The sequence below is a fragment of the Labrus mixtus genome, chromosome 8, assembly GCF_963584025.1.
Source record: "Labrus mixtus chromosome 8, fLabMix1.1, whole genome shotgun sequence".
NCBI lineage: Eukaryota > Metazoa > Chordata > Actinopteri > Labriformes > Labridae > Labrus > Labrus mixtus.
The window spans coordinates 7930910-7948377 of NC_083619.1; the positions used below are offsets into that span (position 1 = coordinate 7930910).

The window sequence follows — 17468 nt, forward strand, 5'->3', positions numbered from 1 at the left end:
GTTAAACTATAAAACTGACGGTAAGCCATTTCATTACAGGTGTTGCCAGTCTGTACCCTCAATTAGAAAAGGCTGTTTTGCGGACAAAATGTTCATTCTGTCGATATATTTATTTTTTTAAATACATTTTCAGTTTGTAATAAGATTATCAAGCTTATTTATTCAGGTTGTACATTTTGTCAATGGGTCTCAGTGGGCGGGGCCTGATCCGGGTTGATAATTAAGCCTGCATTGATTGGCTGAAAATAACCAGCTTTTCTATTTATCGAGGCTGTCAGGTGGAAGCCTGTTGATACCCCGCTACTCATCACGGCCAGCACTCAGGAACAACGCCGAACATGAAGTCCGTCACATAACACGAAGATTTCTGACGTTTTACAAGTTACTGCAGCTGACCGAGAAGGTGGGTCATCACGGTATGAGTTTCTTTTTTTAAAGTTAAACCAAAGAAACGAGTAGCCTACCGGGAGCGTAGTGCTGATAGGATAATTGTTTGATACACGCGGAGGAAAGCTCGTTAAGAGCTGTGAAACTGGTGAATTTAAACTTTAATATCCAAACTTTTACACCGGGGTCAAGATAGTTTCATATTTAATATTCGCCTGTTTTCGCGTCGATTACCTTCAATAGCTCCGAGTCAAAGCCTCGATTTCTCACAGTTTGTGGATATGTTAGAGAGCAGATTAAGGCAGACGTTTCACAGTTTTGATAAACTTCAAATCACCAAAGATGACGATGCAGCTGGGAGCGCAAAGAACTGAATGTCTGTCTAATAGGTGACTATAGGCGGAGTTAGGGATCAATATTCAATAACTTCTTTGTTTTACAACATAGACATCTCAATCCACTGCTATTATAGAAGGTGACAGTCCTTAACATTTCACACTAATGAATACAAAATAAAAATAACTCTGCAAATCATCATTATCAATGACATAATGCCTTAAATAAGCACATTTCAAGGTTCTCATTTTTGATTTTATTGACATCAAATCACTTCTCATGTGTCCCAAACATCCTCTCACAACTTTCACAGCTGTTGGTTAGTATTGCAGGCCATTAAAAAATGCCTTAATACCATTATCAAGGGCATGTCGCTTTAAATGTGCAATTTTCAAGGTTGGAATTTCAATAGCTTTCTCATTTTTGATTTTATTGACATCAAATCACCTCTCATGTGTCTTGGACATCCTCTCACAACTTTCACAGCTGTTGGTTTCTCAAAAAGACCTTAAATGTTTCAAACCACCTTAACCCACTTTCTAAAAAAAACCCCTTATCTTTTCAATCTTGTATCTACTTTCATCCATGAGTTCTCAGATCTTTTCCAATGTCTAGTTGCATTACTTTTTTCCTTAGATGCATTATTAGTTACAAGTTTGTCAATGGAACCAATACAAAAAGTAAAAGTATATTTTTCAGCGAATTACAATATTATCAATCATTAACTTTAAATAAATAATAATGCAGAAATAGGTATTAAGAAAATATGTTTTATTTAATTTATTTTGAGTTATAGAGATAATGCTCCAGAGATAATGCATTGCTACATATTGTAGAAAAACAAACAAACATTAACTCCGTACTTTTTGAACTACAAAAGATTGGTGACTGCACCAGATTCTGATTGTGAAGAGTAAGAGTCTGAATCAGGCTCACTCAGACGAAGTATACACAAAGATAGAGGTACAATGATAACCTGGCAACTTGGGTCTTGTGTTGCGGCGGCCCCGGCGGTGACGCAAAAAACTTCATTTTGCGTCACTGGAAGCTCCTTTTCAGACTTAGAAATACAAAGATTTCCCATCTCAGGGGAAAATGAGGGCAGGATGCACGACCATTCAAAAATACTACCAGGTTTCTAATGATACAAAGATTAATGCAAATAGGTGAAGTATCCCTTTAAGTATAAATCCATAAACCACATACTGATAGCACTGATAGTCACTCATAGTCTGGGGTACAATCATCCAGGTCACACAGACAGACACAACATTTCTTCAAGGAGTGTGTGTCAACAGGAACCAGTACACATTAATTAAATATTGATGGTGGATTTTAGTTTTCCATTCCAACCTTGAAAATTGCACATTTAAAGCGACAGGCCCTTGATAATGGTATTAAGGCATTTTTTAATGGCCTTCTTCACAAACTATGAGCTGTGAAAGTTGTGAGAGGATGTTTGGGACACATGAGAGGTGATTTGATGTCAATAAATTCAGAAATGAGAAATCTATTGAGATTATAACCTTGAAATGTGCTTATTTAACACTAGGACCACCAACATTCTAGACCCCCCTCCAAGCGCCACAGCCGTCTGTCAGACGGCATATGCAAATGTAATTGTTTGTGCTCAGAAGCACACAAATAATGCATTTCTTTGATGAAGTTAAATACAACTTACTTTTATCTACAAACCAAATAGACTATCAGCATAAGACAGGATTGGTAACCTTTTAAATGTTGCATGTCAATTTACAATATCTGTCGGCTTTTTTAGTGCTCCGTTTTTTACTGCTGCTCCACGTCTCCCGTTTCTAAAACACATTGTACAATAATGAAACATACAGAACTTTTAGTCTATTATACTGTTGGCTATATTAGGCTATGCATTTTAATAAAAACACTGCAAAAAAAAGAGATAAACACCGATGCTCCTCCTCCTCTCTGCAAATGGGTTTGTTTCCCCGACATAGAGGAAATCATTGACCAACACACACACGCCAAAAAACAACAACAAAAACAACAACAACACGGCTATCTATGGGCATGGCAAACTATATAGCCTACAAAAATAACTGCAGAAATCCATAACAGATGCAGTGGTGAACAAACAAACAGATGAACAAATGAACGATCAGCACCTTGGACAGCGGTGCGGCACGTAATGTACAAACCTGCGGCAAAAGTGCTCAACCTTTACGGTGCTGGCACCCCTTGCAGGAGACAATGGTCATGTTTTTCTTGCAGTGCGTGTTTGTCTGACTCTGCCTCCTTCTCAGCTCTTGTGGATGCTGTGGCTCAGTGGGCACCGACGTCAGACTGGCCTTGACACACAGGTGTTCCTCTCTCTGTTCCTTTGCCAGCTCAAGAATGAGCATGTATCTATCTGTCTATGGTCTCTATCTATCTATTTGTATATCCTATCTATCTGTCGCTCTTTGTTAAATTCCTGCGCATATATATGAAGTCTATAAATAGAAACAATAATTAATAAAAAAAATAAAACGACGTGCAAAAACAATCCAGGGAAATTTATCATTTTCAACTGCCGTCAATCTGACGGCGGTTAGAGGTATAAATGCTCAGAAATCTTGTGTGTTTTATTTTAGTTACACATAGACTTCAGAAAACATACAGGACACATATTTAAGAAAAGTCATAGGATGAGAGGCTCGTAGTTTTTATTGAAAGAGTTATTTGTATTATAAAAACCCAAACCGTCTTTCAGAAATGTTTGGCGGTTCTAGTGTTAAGGCAATATGTCATTCATAATGATGGTTTGCAGAGTTATTTTTATTTTGTATTCATTGGTCTGAAATGTTAAGGGCTGTCACCTTCTATAATAGCAGTGGATTGAGATGTCTATGTTGAAAAACAAAGAAGATATTGAAATGAGCCGTATTGCACTTTTACGACGGTCCCTAGCTCCGCCTATAGTCACAGACATTCAGTTCTTTGCGCTCCCAGCTGCATCGTCATTTTTGGTTATTTGAAGTTTATCAAAACTGTGAAACGTCTGCCTTAATCTGCTCTCTAACATATCCCCAAACTGTGAGAAATCGAGGCTAACATTTATAAGTTTACAGTATCCTTATGTTGCTTAACAAACTGCATTCATTTCAAAGTCTGTTCGTCTTATAGCCGTAGCATAACCCCTTTTTAGCTGAAGTCTCCGCCTGGACCTCTGTTTGTGTGCACTCTGAATTATTAATGTGGTGTTTCTAATTTTAGCTCTACTGTAGTCGACTAAAGATGGAAACCACTGCCACCGGCATTTTTTTCCATCTAATGGGCAGGAGGGGAATTAGTCAGCACGTGTATGTTGGGAAAGAAACGCAGAACTTTAAACAATTCCGATTTAATAGCCTACTTAATTTATGTTTTAATGATAGGGTAAGTTGGGCGTACCACAGGTACCCGGACTTTAAAGAGGGGGACACACTGGACAGGTCTGCAGGATGACGAAGGGCCTGAGGAAGAGGAGCAGCAGCACCGGTGGGGGAGATCAGTCGGAGTCCCGAGACCCTGGGTCTTGTGCGGGTAAAGATGCAGGAGGATCCGGGGTGGCTCTGAAGAAACAGATCGGCTTAGCCAGCGCTTGTGGCATTATAATCGGTAAGTGCACCCATGTGGTTTTATCCCATCACTCGTATGCAGACATTTATTATAAAAGTCCATCTCATAATCATTTGAGTTGAGTATTTCATGTGTCTGCATTGCTGTATGATATGGAGAAATGCTACACCCTATACAATTGTCTTACAGGCTCACTGAATGCAGGTTGGAATTAAACACTTGTGCCTTAATGGGAAAAATAGTGCTTATTGAAGAAAACCATCCCACAAATGATGCCCTAATGATCATTCACATAAACTACCACAACTACGACAACAAGAGAAGTATTGCCACTTTAGACAGACTCAGGCTCATTTGTGTGCTGGCCAGGTAGTGACAACCCCAATACTTCTACAACATGGCCCCTAATGCCCCCCACCAGATAAATAGATGGGTATCGAGAGCCAGGACATAAACAGGGTTATCAAGTGGGTACACCTCCCCTTGCTTTAAGTTAGGCCCACGACACCTTGGGGAGGCTGAACCGTTTGCCCTGATGACCTGGAGCCACCCACCTCAATGCTAGGTCTCTCCACACATCAAGGAGCCTGTCTATGTCTATAGCTCACCCCGTCAGGTCGGTCTTACTCTCTTCCTTCTACTACTCCTCAATTTTCATGAGGGAAGTGAGAGAACAGAAAGAGCCATGTTGTTGAAGTTGTCCCACCAATGTATCCCCACAAAGATCTGTTTTCAAATGGAAGTCTAGGCAGGTATTTTACAGCTTGCATGCATCACAACTAACCAATTGTTGCCAGTTCAGCACATTTTGAAGTGTTTTTATGATGTAATTGAATAATTTTCCTGAACATTCTTTAAAAACTTACTGAATTGAATTTGCTTCCCCTATGAATTGTTGCTCTTTTAAGTGGTTGAGCATTACTGACTTAAATCTCACTCTTTCTCTCTGTAAAGCTAACTTGGCATCCTGAGTGCAGTCTCAGAATCACACCCTTGCAAATGCTTTTTCATCTTCAAGTTCAGTTTTTTGTGAACTGTTGGCTGCATTAGTCCACATCAACCTCAACATCAAATAAACGAGCAATCCTACAAATGGCTGGGTATCCACCGTTTTCCAGACAAATCTATCTGCTGTATTATAATACCATGCCTTGTTTGATCCTGGTTATTGCTAAGAAGCAGCTGTACCATCGTGTCATGTTCAGGCTCAGATATCATTTCTACATTTTCAAATGAGTAAAAAAAAAAACCTGTACAAATGTCTTACACCTTACGAATACTTGGTAAATGGTTCCAAATCTATGACACAAACATTAAAAATGAAGATATTAAATGAACTGAAATGAATCAATAAGAGACAAACTGTCTGACCCTCTCTGTACCTGGCCATGTTGAGCCAGAATTTGCAAGCAGTCTATTTGTCACTGTTGCAAAATAACTATCTCCACCGTACAACCAGTAATTGAAAACTGTTGCCATCACAGGTACAGTGTTTTTTTTTTATTAAAACTTCATACAACAGCAAGTTAAATGAGCCCCTCTGCCTTTTCCCACATATTCCCAGCTACTGAAATCTACGCTGTGGATGTTTTTGTAGTAGAGAAACGATCTGTATTTCTATTCAGACTTTGTTGCTTTGTGCTGGTCCCTGCAGACACAACATATGAACTCATTCTGCCATCTCTTCAGGCATTCAAAAAGATGGCTCAGACATCTTTCTGCTAGAAAAGGCTGCAAATGAAAATATGTAACTGTCTGTTGCAAAAAAATATGTAAAAGCTTTGCACTGTGTTCAAACACCTCAGATTTAAAGTCCAAACACAGCTGGCATGCATGTCTAAGTTTAATTTTATTTGCCTTGAACTATGAAAGATTTCAAAGAAGCCAACAGTTTTCCCACAGGGGCTGACCAACAAATCCACTAAAAAGCTCAAGTTAATTTTATGATTGGAAACTGTAAACAGGAGCACTCAAGGAAAGGGGCAGCTTGTAACAGGGAATTGTATCTTTTCCTTTGTGCCTGCACTTGTAGTAGACACTTTGAGCTTGTTTTCAGACTGTTTTTGTCTCCCTGTGAATGTGCAGAATATCAACAATTGTGGCTTTTGTGCATTTTAAAAGGGTGCCAAAAGTTTCTGAATTGGTCTTTCTGTTTTTTTTAAATTTATTTCCTCAGGCAACATCATTGGATCTGGAATTTTTGTGAGTCCAAAGGGGGTCCTGGAAAATGCCAGCTCAGTGGGCGTTGCCATAATTGTGTGGGTGACCACAGGAGCCATCACAGCCATCGGTGCTCTCTGCTATGCAGAGTTGGGTGTCACCATCCCAAAGTCAGGAGGAGACTACTCATATGTAAAGGACATCTTTGGAGGACTGGCGGGGTGAGCATAAAAAATATCTGATTATCAAGCAAAGATTAAGGGAATCGGGGCCACCACTAAAGTTGACCAATTATGCTGATCCCAATTTTAAAACGTACATATAGTGTTACAATTCTGGATTCCGATTATAAACATAAACAATGTGGGAAAAGTTTCAGCTCATGAGGTACTCGTATGTTGGTGTAATCCCAGGATAAGTCTGCAGAGTGCCCTAAAGGTCTTCTGCTAATCATGTGATAGATTTGAAACCAGTCTAACAAGAACAAAGAATTGTACCCTGCCATCCCTGGACACCCCTCAGCGTTCTGCCGAGGCCTGCAGCATGTGAGGCCTCTTGCAGACCATCTCAAAGGCAAAAGAATTAAATGCCAAGGAAGTGAAGTGCATGGGTCTATCATGTAAGCAGTAGCACATGGGTGACCTGGTTATCTTGCTACACAGTTGAACAAAGCTTTTCAGTTTGTTCTTGATTTTGACAGACACTTGCATCAAGCACTGAATAGAAAGTCTGTACACTCTAAGTAAAGGTTTTGTTAAATAGTATATCCAAAGCTCTGTTCACCTCAAAACTTTTCAAAAATGGAGACACTTTTGAGCCTTGGCAGATCTTGCACCCCCATGCTCATAAATTTTGGGGTATTTTTTTCTTCTCTCATTGCATTGTTGTTTTGTAGTTAGTTTGTCGAAACATAAATCCAAGCTTTAACTGCTCCAAATAGACAAAAAATATATGCAAAAACTGCAGGTATATAGCATACAGATCGGTAAGGTAGGAAACTGTATAATCTTCCTGAAAAGGCTGAATGTTAATCATATTTAGTGTGAAATGTTAAACATGGCTTGGTTGGTAAAATACAGACTTGACCAGTTTTTAACTGGGATTGCAATTCTCCATGAACAAAAACCTCAGTCCTTTTGTAACCGTCTAAAAATGACATGATTATCTACACAATGGATTTTACAGACATTACATGGGTTCCTGTATGATAAAGCTTTGCCCCAGTCCATTGTTCTTGCAGCAGTATTATGTCAAATGATGCATGAAAGAACTCAAAATGTACATTACAATATTGTATCGAGCCTTTTGTAATTAATGAGAATATTAAGTAGACCTCCACCCCCTCCCTCCGCCTCCAGCACCAGCTCACCATGTAATTAAAGCCTCTTTAATGTACTCCCAGTATCCCACAATGTTGCTGACCCAGTTCCAGTCAATCCTCTTGTCTTTAAAAACAATGCTCCAGTGCATTCCTATAATGCACTTGTCTAATATGCCTATTAGCCTTTGTTTTTCCATTACATTTAACTGTAATAAGGGATGGTATTATTCTCACACACTGTTGTTTTGAAAATGTGTGTGACACAGGTCTGTTTCACGGCTCATTGAACGCCCCTCTGTGTTGTCCCTCAGTTTTCTGCGGCTGTGGATAGCAGTGTTGGTTGTCTACCCGACTAGCCAGGCTGTAATCGCTCTCACCTTCTCCAACTACATCCTGCAGCCGCTCTTCCCCTCCTGCCTCCCCCCGGAGAACGGCCTCCGCCTGCTGGCTGCTGTCTGCCTGCGTGAGTCATTTAATAAAACTGAGGATGAAATGGTTGTTGGTTGAATGTTTAAGGTTTGCATTTACAGATACAGATCACGGGTAACCAACTTTGAAGTTTAATATCAGGCATTGGGTAATATAAGGCCTTTTTTTCAGTCTTTCCTCATTCATCGTTTAGCCCTCGTAAGGGGTTCTCTTTTGTCGGAGAAAGCCCCGCACGTAGGCGGCAGATGAAATGTTTTCGAGTACGAAGGACTGTTTTGTGCTGTGTTGAGCTTTTCACACAGCTTGTGTAACAGATGTGGTCAGGGGAGTGAAGAAAACCGGACTTCAACTTTTTTCCAGTTTTTATTTTCTCCTGCAGAAGACAAAAGAACATTAAATTTGCCTTCTGGACATTCGTTTTCTGCACCTCTGCTCCCTCAGCAATGCAAAACGGCACTGTCAGAGCTCATAACACATTTATATTACATAGAAATACATTACAATCATCATTACAGTATTTTAACTACATGTACATATTTATAACCAAGAGCTGCTACAAATGGCTGAAAAACTTCGGTTTTACAGTGTATACAATAAATCTTAGTAAAAACCATGCGAAACAGTATACCAAATGGTAAAACAGTGACACCTAGTGGACAAAATAAGCGACAACATGCGGCTGTAAAACAAAACAGAAAGTAAGAAAAACACCTGCAGAAGACAAAAGAACATTCAATTTGCCTCGTAACCAGTTAAAAACTTCCCAGAGGATCTTTAATGAGGGCCTATTTGTTTCCAAGCATCTGTGGGAGTTGGGGTAGCATTTGGATATTTATGTAGGCTAATATGACAAAATATCAAAAACCATGTGGTTGATAAATTAAATCTACAAGAAAACAAATTAAATTGCCGCATAGTTTTCTTTATGTTCTTTTTAAGACTGTTCAGTGGAGAGTTAAATTTGCACAGCTGAAAGGAACGACACCCAAAAACGGTTTAATAACAACCATACAATATCCTAATGCCAAATATTATGGAACAATATAAAAGCCCTTTAAAACAATGCCCTCTTTAAGAAATACACGTATTCCCAAATTCTGTGTATCCAAAGAGATTTATTTATTATTTATTGATGTCTACGTCTCCTCATTACTTATTACCTCTCAAACAACAACCATGTCTATCGGTTCAACTCCAACACTGTACCAGCTGGCTTTGCTTTCGGCTGCAAATAGGAGACTTACAAGGGAGGGTGATTTTTCTAGAACGATGTTCCGTGTCAGGGAGAGGGCCCTTCTGTATGTTGCACCCGAGTGTCGGGACAATATTGGACTAACTCGTGCGTTAGTTGTTGCCGTAGAAGCCCTTTTATACCTGCTGGTAACAGGAGTAGGAGCGGAGGCGAGTGGCGCACTATTGAGTGCAGTACTGACAATAGGAGTCCCTGAAGCAGATGATTTCCTTAGAGCAGTAAGCAACCGGATGGGATGCCCGTCCACTCCTCATCCCATGGTGGTTTAAAAACGGCGTGCTAGCCGTTGCGGACAACTACGACCCACTTGCCCGCCCTATAAGGCAGGCCACAACCCAGTCTGTTACCGCATTTCACCAAAGACGCCTGGAAAGCATCCGTGACCCGAACACCTTTGATCATCAAAGAGCCAACCCGCACATCATTCTCACGTCCCTGTGCGCTTATGTCTATGCTCTGGCCGCGAAGGCCGTCTCATGTTACTACTCAGCCGTTGACAACGCGCTAACTCGAATTCGCGTCATGATTGAGAGAACTTCAGCGCATATTGATCCTTGTTACCTATTGAGCAGGAGAATGATGACCATTCTTGCACAGTTGATCCGAGGACAAATGACGGTCCGATGGGTAATCGTTGATTTATCCCTGAGGATAAAACTTGAACACACCGAACCATGGCTGAAGGTGCTTGAATACCTGTCTGAGTACATGCAGGATGCCGGGATTGCCATGTTTGCTCTAATAAGAGACCTCCTGATTGTGAATCGACTGCCTGAGCTCACTTGCCCACTTTTCAACAGTGACCTTTTTAGGTTCAAGGAGGCCTGCTCTGCGTATGTCTCGCTGGAGGAGTATGGCCCCTATGTGAGGTTTCTTGAGCTCCCACAAGCAACCCCGTTTCAGGCAGGCAAGTTCCCAAACTTGGTGCAGTTCATGAGAGGATTTGCCCCCGAGTTTAACCCACGTGCAGGTGGTCTGTTGACAGGAGGCGGGAGGGAGGTCCAGGTCCTGGTCCGCCAGATCTACGACATGGGGGTAAGGGCAGGGCACCGGGCAGCCGAACAAGTGGCCAGGGAATCCGGAGAAGCCATTGCACGACAGGCCAATGAACGGGCACATGGCAGGATGGACGCCTTTCTGTACAGGGCTGCAGCCAGGAGAGTCTGAACCGAGGACTACTCTCTGCTTCTTTTTTCCTTTTGTGTATCCTTTTTTTTTCATTCTGAAAGCGTTATGTGGCCTTTCTGTACATGGTTGTTCAAAGGCAGTGTTTTTTTCATCCTTATATTTAAAGTGGCATTGTTATTTTAAAATCTGAGTTCTTTTTGTACTTAAGGACACATTTTCCTTTTGTGATATAGTTATTTAGAAAAACTTTAGCACTCAATGAGTGAAGTTCTCGGAGCAGTGCACCAAAACACCAGTCTTTCTTTTCTTGTTCTCAAAAATAAAGTGCATTTGAACTCTGTTACACTTGTATATGTCTTTTCTGTATATGAAGGAGGCTCAATATGTAAACCTGCAGGCAGATAAACATTTACAAACTTAAGTATGTATGCGCAATTATTTTGCATTGCTCTGTGCAGGAGAATTTGTGGACTTCGGGTCCGACCTTATGTTTAAAACAAATCAGACTATCCGACAGGACTTCTTCGGCCAAATAAAAAAAGATCTTCTTGTAATCAGCAGTTGGGTACACTCGCTTTCCAGCGTTAGTTTGATGCGAAACAACTGATACACAACCAGCTTGACTTTGGTGCATGGCATATTATTTGTTGATGGGCAGATGTCTGTCAATAGGGCTGATACTGATGTTCAGCCGATACATTGGTGCATCCCCATACAGTCATACAAATGCTGTTGAAATTTTATTTGCAGGTTTATCTAATGTTTTCCTGAGACATATTCCCCTGGGTTTGATTTATCCATTAAGTTGCACTCAGGCAAAGCATCATTTGGACTTCTTAAAAATCCATTCCAAAAGACTTTTCCAAATATACTACATCCTTGCCTCCCTCCCATCTATGCTTGAGTAGGTCAGCACAAACCCATGACTAGAATCCTTTATATTGGAGGCTTTTAAATATTATTCTCACAACTGTTACTCTCCTGCATTTACCCCCAGTTGGAATTCCTGAAGTTGAAACTTTTCTGGACACTGGCCTATGTCATACTATTGCAACTGGAAGAAAAAACTAAACTTTTCTCTCTGTGTAGAGTGATGTTTATTGGCTTGGTCCTTAGGATGAGTCATTCCAAACCTTTCAATTGCATTGCAGATTAAACTGTACTATTTAAAGGAATTACGTGTATAATGTATATATGGGGCTAGAGTATCCTTTCCTCTACCCAGAGATACTACCATTGCAGTAATTCATTTTTCGCTCCTTTTTAGTGTTTTTGACGTGGGTGAACTGCCACAGCGTGCGCTGGGCGACATGTGTCCAAGATGTCTTCACTGGGGGCAAGCTTTTGGCTCTGGGCCTCATCATAATCATGGGTTTGGTCCAAATATGCAAAGGTAAGGTTTGCTCCCTCCCTCCATCATATCACGACTCCTCCATTTTAACTGAACCTCAATTTGAAAATGACTTCTTCATAACACTAAAATAGAGGAAACCTGTTTTTAAAGAGGCAGCACTTAATTTACAACACGCACACTGTGCCCACAGAGCATATATATCTCAGCTTTATGTAATCTTTTTTGCATTGTGAGAGAGTATGAATTGGGCTAAAGTCTAAAGGTGATAAAACTGGGCTAAATCAGTGTGTAGGAGTTGACTGAATAAAGAGCCTTTGATTTCAGCTAATTTAATACTTTCTAAAACATAACAGACAGAACACCACCCGTCTCTGAATGGACAAGGAGAGATTTCTTTGTTGATGAAATGCATAGTGAGCACATACTTAGCCACACATACTCTGCATCTTTAGTGACAAGGCAGCAGGTAACAGATAATCATCATAACGATCATGTTTAAAGCCTGTAAAAAAACAACAACACTAAAAGCATTGTTGTGTCTGCTGCACAGCTTGGGTTACACTTCATTGCATATCTGAGTTTTTATTTGTGTTGTTTTTTTGGATCATAGGCCACTACTACTGGTTGGAGCCCATCCATGCCTTCGAGACCTTCAAAGAGTACAATGTTGGTCAGATAGCTCTGTCCTTCCTACAAGGCTCCTTTGCTTATGGAGGCTGGAACTTCCTCAACTACGTCACAGAAGAGTTGGTTGACCCGTACAGGTAACACAAGCACAATTTTTTTTTTTTTTTTTTAAGTGATACTTCACCCGTTGAAACATGAATCTGTATTGACATTGGGTCATATATGTGAAATAAATTTTGAAGTTGGTGCCTTCTTGACCGAGAAAAGGCAGGAAGTGTCTTTTTGGCTCATGTTGATGAAAGACACCAAATCCCAGAATGCACAGCACCGCAGGCCACTCCCACTAAGGTCCTCTAGTTCAGAATCAGAAATACTTTATTAATCCCAGAGGGAAATTCAATCTACACAGTTTCTCCAAAATATAAGATATAGCAGTAGAAATATAATAATAAAAACATTTACAGACATATTTACTTCAACACATAAGGCCATTTCCTCTACAGATTCTGAGATTTCTTCCAGAATTGAGCTTGGAAATTCCTGGCAGAAAACAGACTCTGTGTCTGTGTCCATAGGCAAACAGTGAGAGCACCGACACTACCAGTCTGCCCCAGCTCAAGCCAGGCTTGCGGTGGCCAGCGCCTGGCGGCCACAGCAGCCAAAACACAAGACCGGCCTGTCGGCAGCAGCCGTCTCGCCGGTATATTTATATTTTTTCGCCATTATCAGCTTTCTCCATAGAGCCTGTTAGCATAACTTCTAAGCAATATGGCAGACGTTAAGTTCCGATTCTGGGTGTGAGTTCCCACCCACTGATCTGTGATTGGTCTGTAGCTTCAGTGGTTGAAAATATGAAGAACTAGTGTTGCACAACATTTCCAAACCATGGTAGTTAAGTACACTTGCTTTAAACAAAAAGGCAGTAAAACGTCTCACAGCTTGCTAACCACCTTGCTAACCACAACAGCTTCCAGTGACGCAAAAATCATCATTTTGCGTCACTGGAAGCTCCTTTTCAGACTTAAATAATGAGCTATCTCAGTAACAAGTCATGTATTGCATGTGGACAGCTAGATTTGTTTTCAACAAAAAAAATGTTTTTATTGGTACCAAAAAAATCAGAAAAATCACACACTTTTACCAGAATAAAATATTTATATACACTATTCAAATCACACACTTTTACCAGAATAAAATATTTATATACACTATGTCCACTTAATGCTGTGCACTCTAAAACAGTTCAATTAGTTCTGGCTTATTTGCTTCCACATGCGTCTCTAATATTCTGCCCTCAACTTAGTTGTGCTTGTCCCGTAAGTGTCAATTGTTTGTGTAAAAAGAACAAAAACATCACAGAAAACAGGATAAAAACATATATGATGATGCTGTAACCAAGTCATTAAAGTATATGGACAACAAAAAATGTCCACAAATTGATCCCTGAGGGATACCATAAATGTTAACAATTGGTTTCTGAGTAGTTATTCAAAGTTTATTGATGTTTTTCTTTTGGTACATCAAACCTCTGTCACAGAAAGAATTTACATACAATGAACTGCAATCTTTCTTTCACCCACACAGAAATCTACCACGTGCTATTTTCATCTCTATCCCTGTGGTGACCTTTGTTTACGTCTTTGCCAACGTGGCCTACATCACTGCCATGAGCCCGCAGGAGCTGCTGGCATCAAATGCTGTGGCAGTGGTGAGAAAACAAAGAATATGTGTGATTATGCATGAAAAGAAAGTGTCTTTATAAGCTTATTATTCTCTAAAAGTAGTAGCATCTTTGCTGCAGCCATCTAGAGTAACATCATTGATCTGAGGCATGTTCAATCTGTCGCCCTTTTACGCTCCTTTTAAAGATGTCCTGAGTAGCTTGCTGTTCTTCAAGTGTTCATGTTTTCGTCTCTCTCTCTACTCCTAATATTTCTCTCAGACATTTGGAGAGAAATTGCTAGGAGTAATGTCATGGATCATGTCCATCTCTGTGGCGCTCTCCACCTTCGGGGGAGTCAATGGCTCCCTCTTCACGTCATCGCGGTCAGTTTGTCCCTCACGTCTCCACCCACTCTGTCCTTCCTGTCTTCTCCGTCTAGCTTCTGTGACTGCTCTGCTTTTATTGCTTTGAGTGTTGTTTCTTTGCTGCTTTTGAAACCTTGCCTTGGAAATCAAGGTATAAATTAAAATCTCAACAGGAATAGAATACATTGTAGAGTTATTGCTCATTTCTTGGAGTACTAACTCTGTCAGATTGAAGTGAAAAGGGCTGAGCCTAAATCTTTATTCTTCTAGAAGCCTTTTCAACCTGCAAAAATGACCCCGCTGAATGAAAAACTCATCCAAAAGCACCGAGCCCATTTTACTCCTGTTTTTGTTCAAGTTTTTACCCAGCATTTGCACCTGTATACTTTTCTCTTCACTGGTGCTGTCATTAGATTTGTTTCCTGAGTGTTTCTCGCGGCTGGTGAGTGCACATGGCAAGCAGGCACCAGCTGGCTCAGCTCTCATGACTTAACCTCTCTTGTCTCTCAGGCTGTTTTTCGCCGGAGCGAGGGAAGGCCATCTCCCGCGTCTGCTGGCCATGATTCACGTCCAACGCTGCACTCCCATCCCAGCGTTGCTGTTTACTGTAAGTCTAAACAAAAACACATCTGCTCTTCTGCTTATATGTGACCTCTGCGCTCGCCTTGTGCAGAAATGATACTTCTCTCCTCTCGCACCACATTCAGTTGATCTCCACTCTCCTAATGTTGTGCACGAGTGACATCTACACCCTCATTAACTACGTGGGTTTCATCAACTACCTCTTCTACGGCGTTACTGTTGCCGGGCAGATTGTGCTGCGTATCAAAGAGCCCAAGTTGTATCGACCCATCAAGGTAAAGAAACGCACAGAACAACTTAATATGACCTTTTAAAAACCCAACATGCCATTTTATTATAACCTCTGTGTCCGTCCCCACATCCTGCAGGTGAGCCTATTTTGGCCAGTGATCTACCTGCTGTTCTGGGCTTTCCTACTGGTCTTTTCTCTCTACTCTGAGCCCGTAGTCTGCGGTACCGGTCTGGCCATCATGATAACAGGCGTCCCTGTGTATTTCCTGGGAGTCTACTGGGAAAACAAGCCACAGTGTTTTGATATCACGATGGGTAAGGCAACAAGCTGATGTGGGTTCAAGCATACAGATGCTCAGTTTTCACATTTCAAATAAAAGCAAATGGATGTAGATGTATCCCTAGAATTTAAAGTTAGAGGCCTCATAGCTCAGTTTGATATTGGACTCCCTAAAATCACAACACATGATACAGATAGCTTGGTTTTGTTTTCACCCTAAAGACCACAGTCAAGTGATTTTATATTTCAGCCCAAACTCTGATCCTTTGGAAATGTAACGTTAGTTTTGGTGCTTAAAACCCACCCACATAATATTATTTAATTCTAATTAAAGAGGGAAGTGCATCACTGAGTGCTGAAGGTGGTCTATAGCAGTCTGCAACAGTAATGTGCAGCCTTTTTGAAACCTCAAGAGCCAGGAATTAAAATTGCTTAGTAGTCAGGGATTTGGAGAGTAAGTGCATCAAAATGTATAAATGGCCAAAATACTCAAGCAACACTTGTAGTATGAAGATCAACTTTACTGACAAATTAGTCCGACGCGTTTCGTCTTGTGGCCCTGCGTGTGACCCTGATGAAGGCCACAAGCCCAATGTTTGTGTTATCAGCCTTATTCTGGTTGGAGTGAATATTTGTAAATCAATGGTTACAATGAATGCCATCTCTGTTTTGAAGGTACAATTAGGGGTGAAGTTTTCTGTGGGTTTAATCTTGAGGTTAAGGCAAAGATTATGTTAGTAATCAACTTGTTAGAGTATGATTTTACTAGCTTTTACAAAAAAAAAAGGTGTTTAACCAAATGTGAGCCAATCACAGCAGACTTAAGTCACAGCACTGTGTCATGACATATGGCACTGCAGCTGGTTTAAATGTGTTTTGAGAGGTGTCCAAGTTTTTACAAAACACTAAAAGACTGTTTAAAGGGTATCATTATCAGGATAAAATGATCAGGATAAATGTCAAGTTAACTGAACCACAAATCACTAAATACATTTTTCTGGTCTCTTCCAACTGTATCCAGGTAAAATTACTCATCTGTTCCAAAAGCTCTGCTCGGTGGTCTACCCTGTCATGGACGAGAACCCAGAGCCTCCTGGGCCTCAAAAGACGGACGGCGCTGGTGAAGATGGAAACGTTTCTGATGATTGATGATTGAACATTTGCATAAAGACTACCTCACATTCACTTACGAGGTTTGAATGAAAAAGAGACACTTAAGTTTGACCCCAAGAAAAATGCACAGATGGAAAACATGCTCACTTCTTGTTCTGCATCCCTGGACTTTCAGCCTCTGTTTTTGACCGGCCTTAATCTTGACTTTTATCCTGATTTTTACGTGTAAGGGTGGGGAAATGTGATTGAAATGACACTGACTTGAAACATTGAAACTGTAATGATGAACCGCAGTCTTGGTTGTTTTTACATTACAATTGAAACCTTTTCTACTTGTTTATCTGCACTAGTTGTTTGTTAGTTTTGGAGCACAGATGGAAAACATTATTAATATGCAAAATGTATATTGTTGTTTATAATATTACCTCACTAATATAACACTAAAATGACTTTTTCCAAAGGTTAATGGCTTTTATACACATGAACTCCAAACATGAAGTGCATTTTTATTGTCATTGGAAGCGTAATATCTTGATGTGCATAATTCAATCAATCAATCAATCAATAAATAATTCAGAGGGCAGACCTGGCTTTAGAGAGCAAATGTTTCTGAGTTACTAACTTGGTGTTATTCCACATTTTTCCCTGTGAGCCATTTTTCCTT

General features: G+C 40.5%; 1 protein-coding gene across 4 annotated transcripts; it reads left to right on the forward strand.

The window, feature by feature from the left end:
- Positions 1-262: 262 nt before the first annotated feature.
- slc7a8b (solute carrier family 7 member 8b) lies at positions 263-17402 on the forward strand. 4 transcript variants are annotated; one of them, XM_061044014.1, is made up of 12 exons: positions 263-403; positions 4116-4338; positions 6476-6680; positions 8092-8243; positions 11857-11982; positions 12554-12707; positions 14155-14278; positions 14513-14616; positions 15109-15205; positions 15306-15455; positions 15549-15726; positions 16713-17402. In XM_061044014.1, exons 2-12 carry the CDS (start codon positions 4182-4184, stop codon positions 16838-16840), a joined length of 1575 nt encoding a protein of 524 aa, XP_060899997.1. In that variant the 5' UTR covers positions 263-403; positions 4116-4181; the 3' UTR covers positions 16841-17402. The 4 variants fall into 4 exon arrangements, with proteins under 4 accessions (XP_060899997.1, XP_060899998.1, XP_060900000.1 ...); XM_061044015.1 differs by having other exon boundaries at positions 268-403; positions 4122-4338; XM_061044017.1 differs by having other exon boundaries at positions 277-403; positions 4137-4338.
- Positions 17403-17468: the final 66 nt, after the last annotated feature.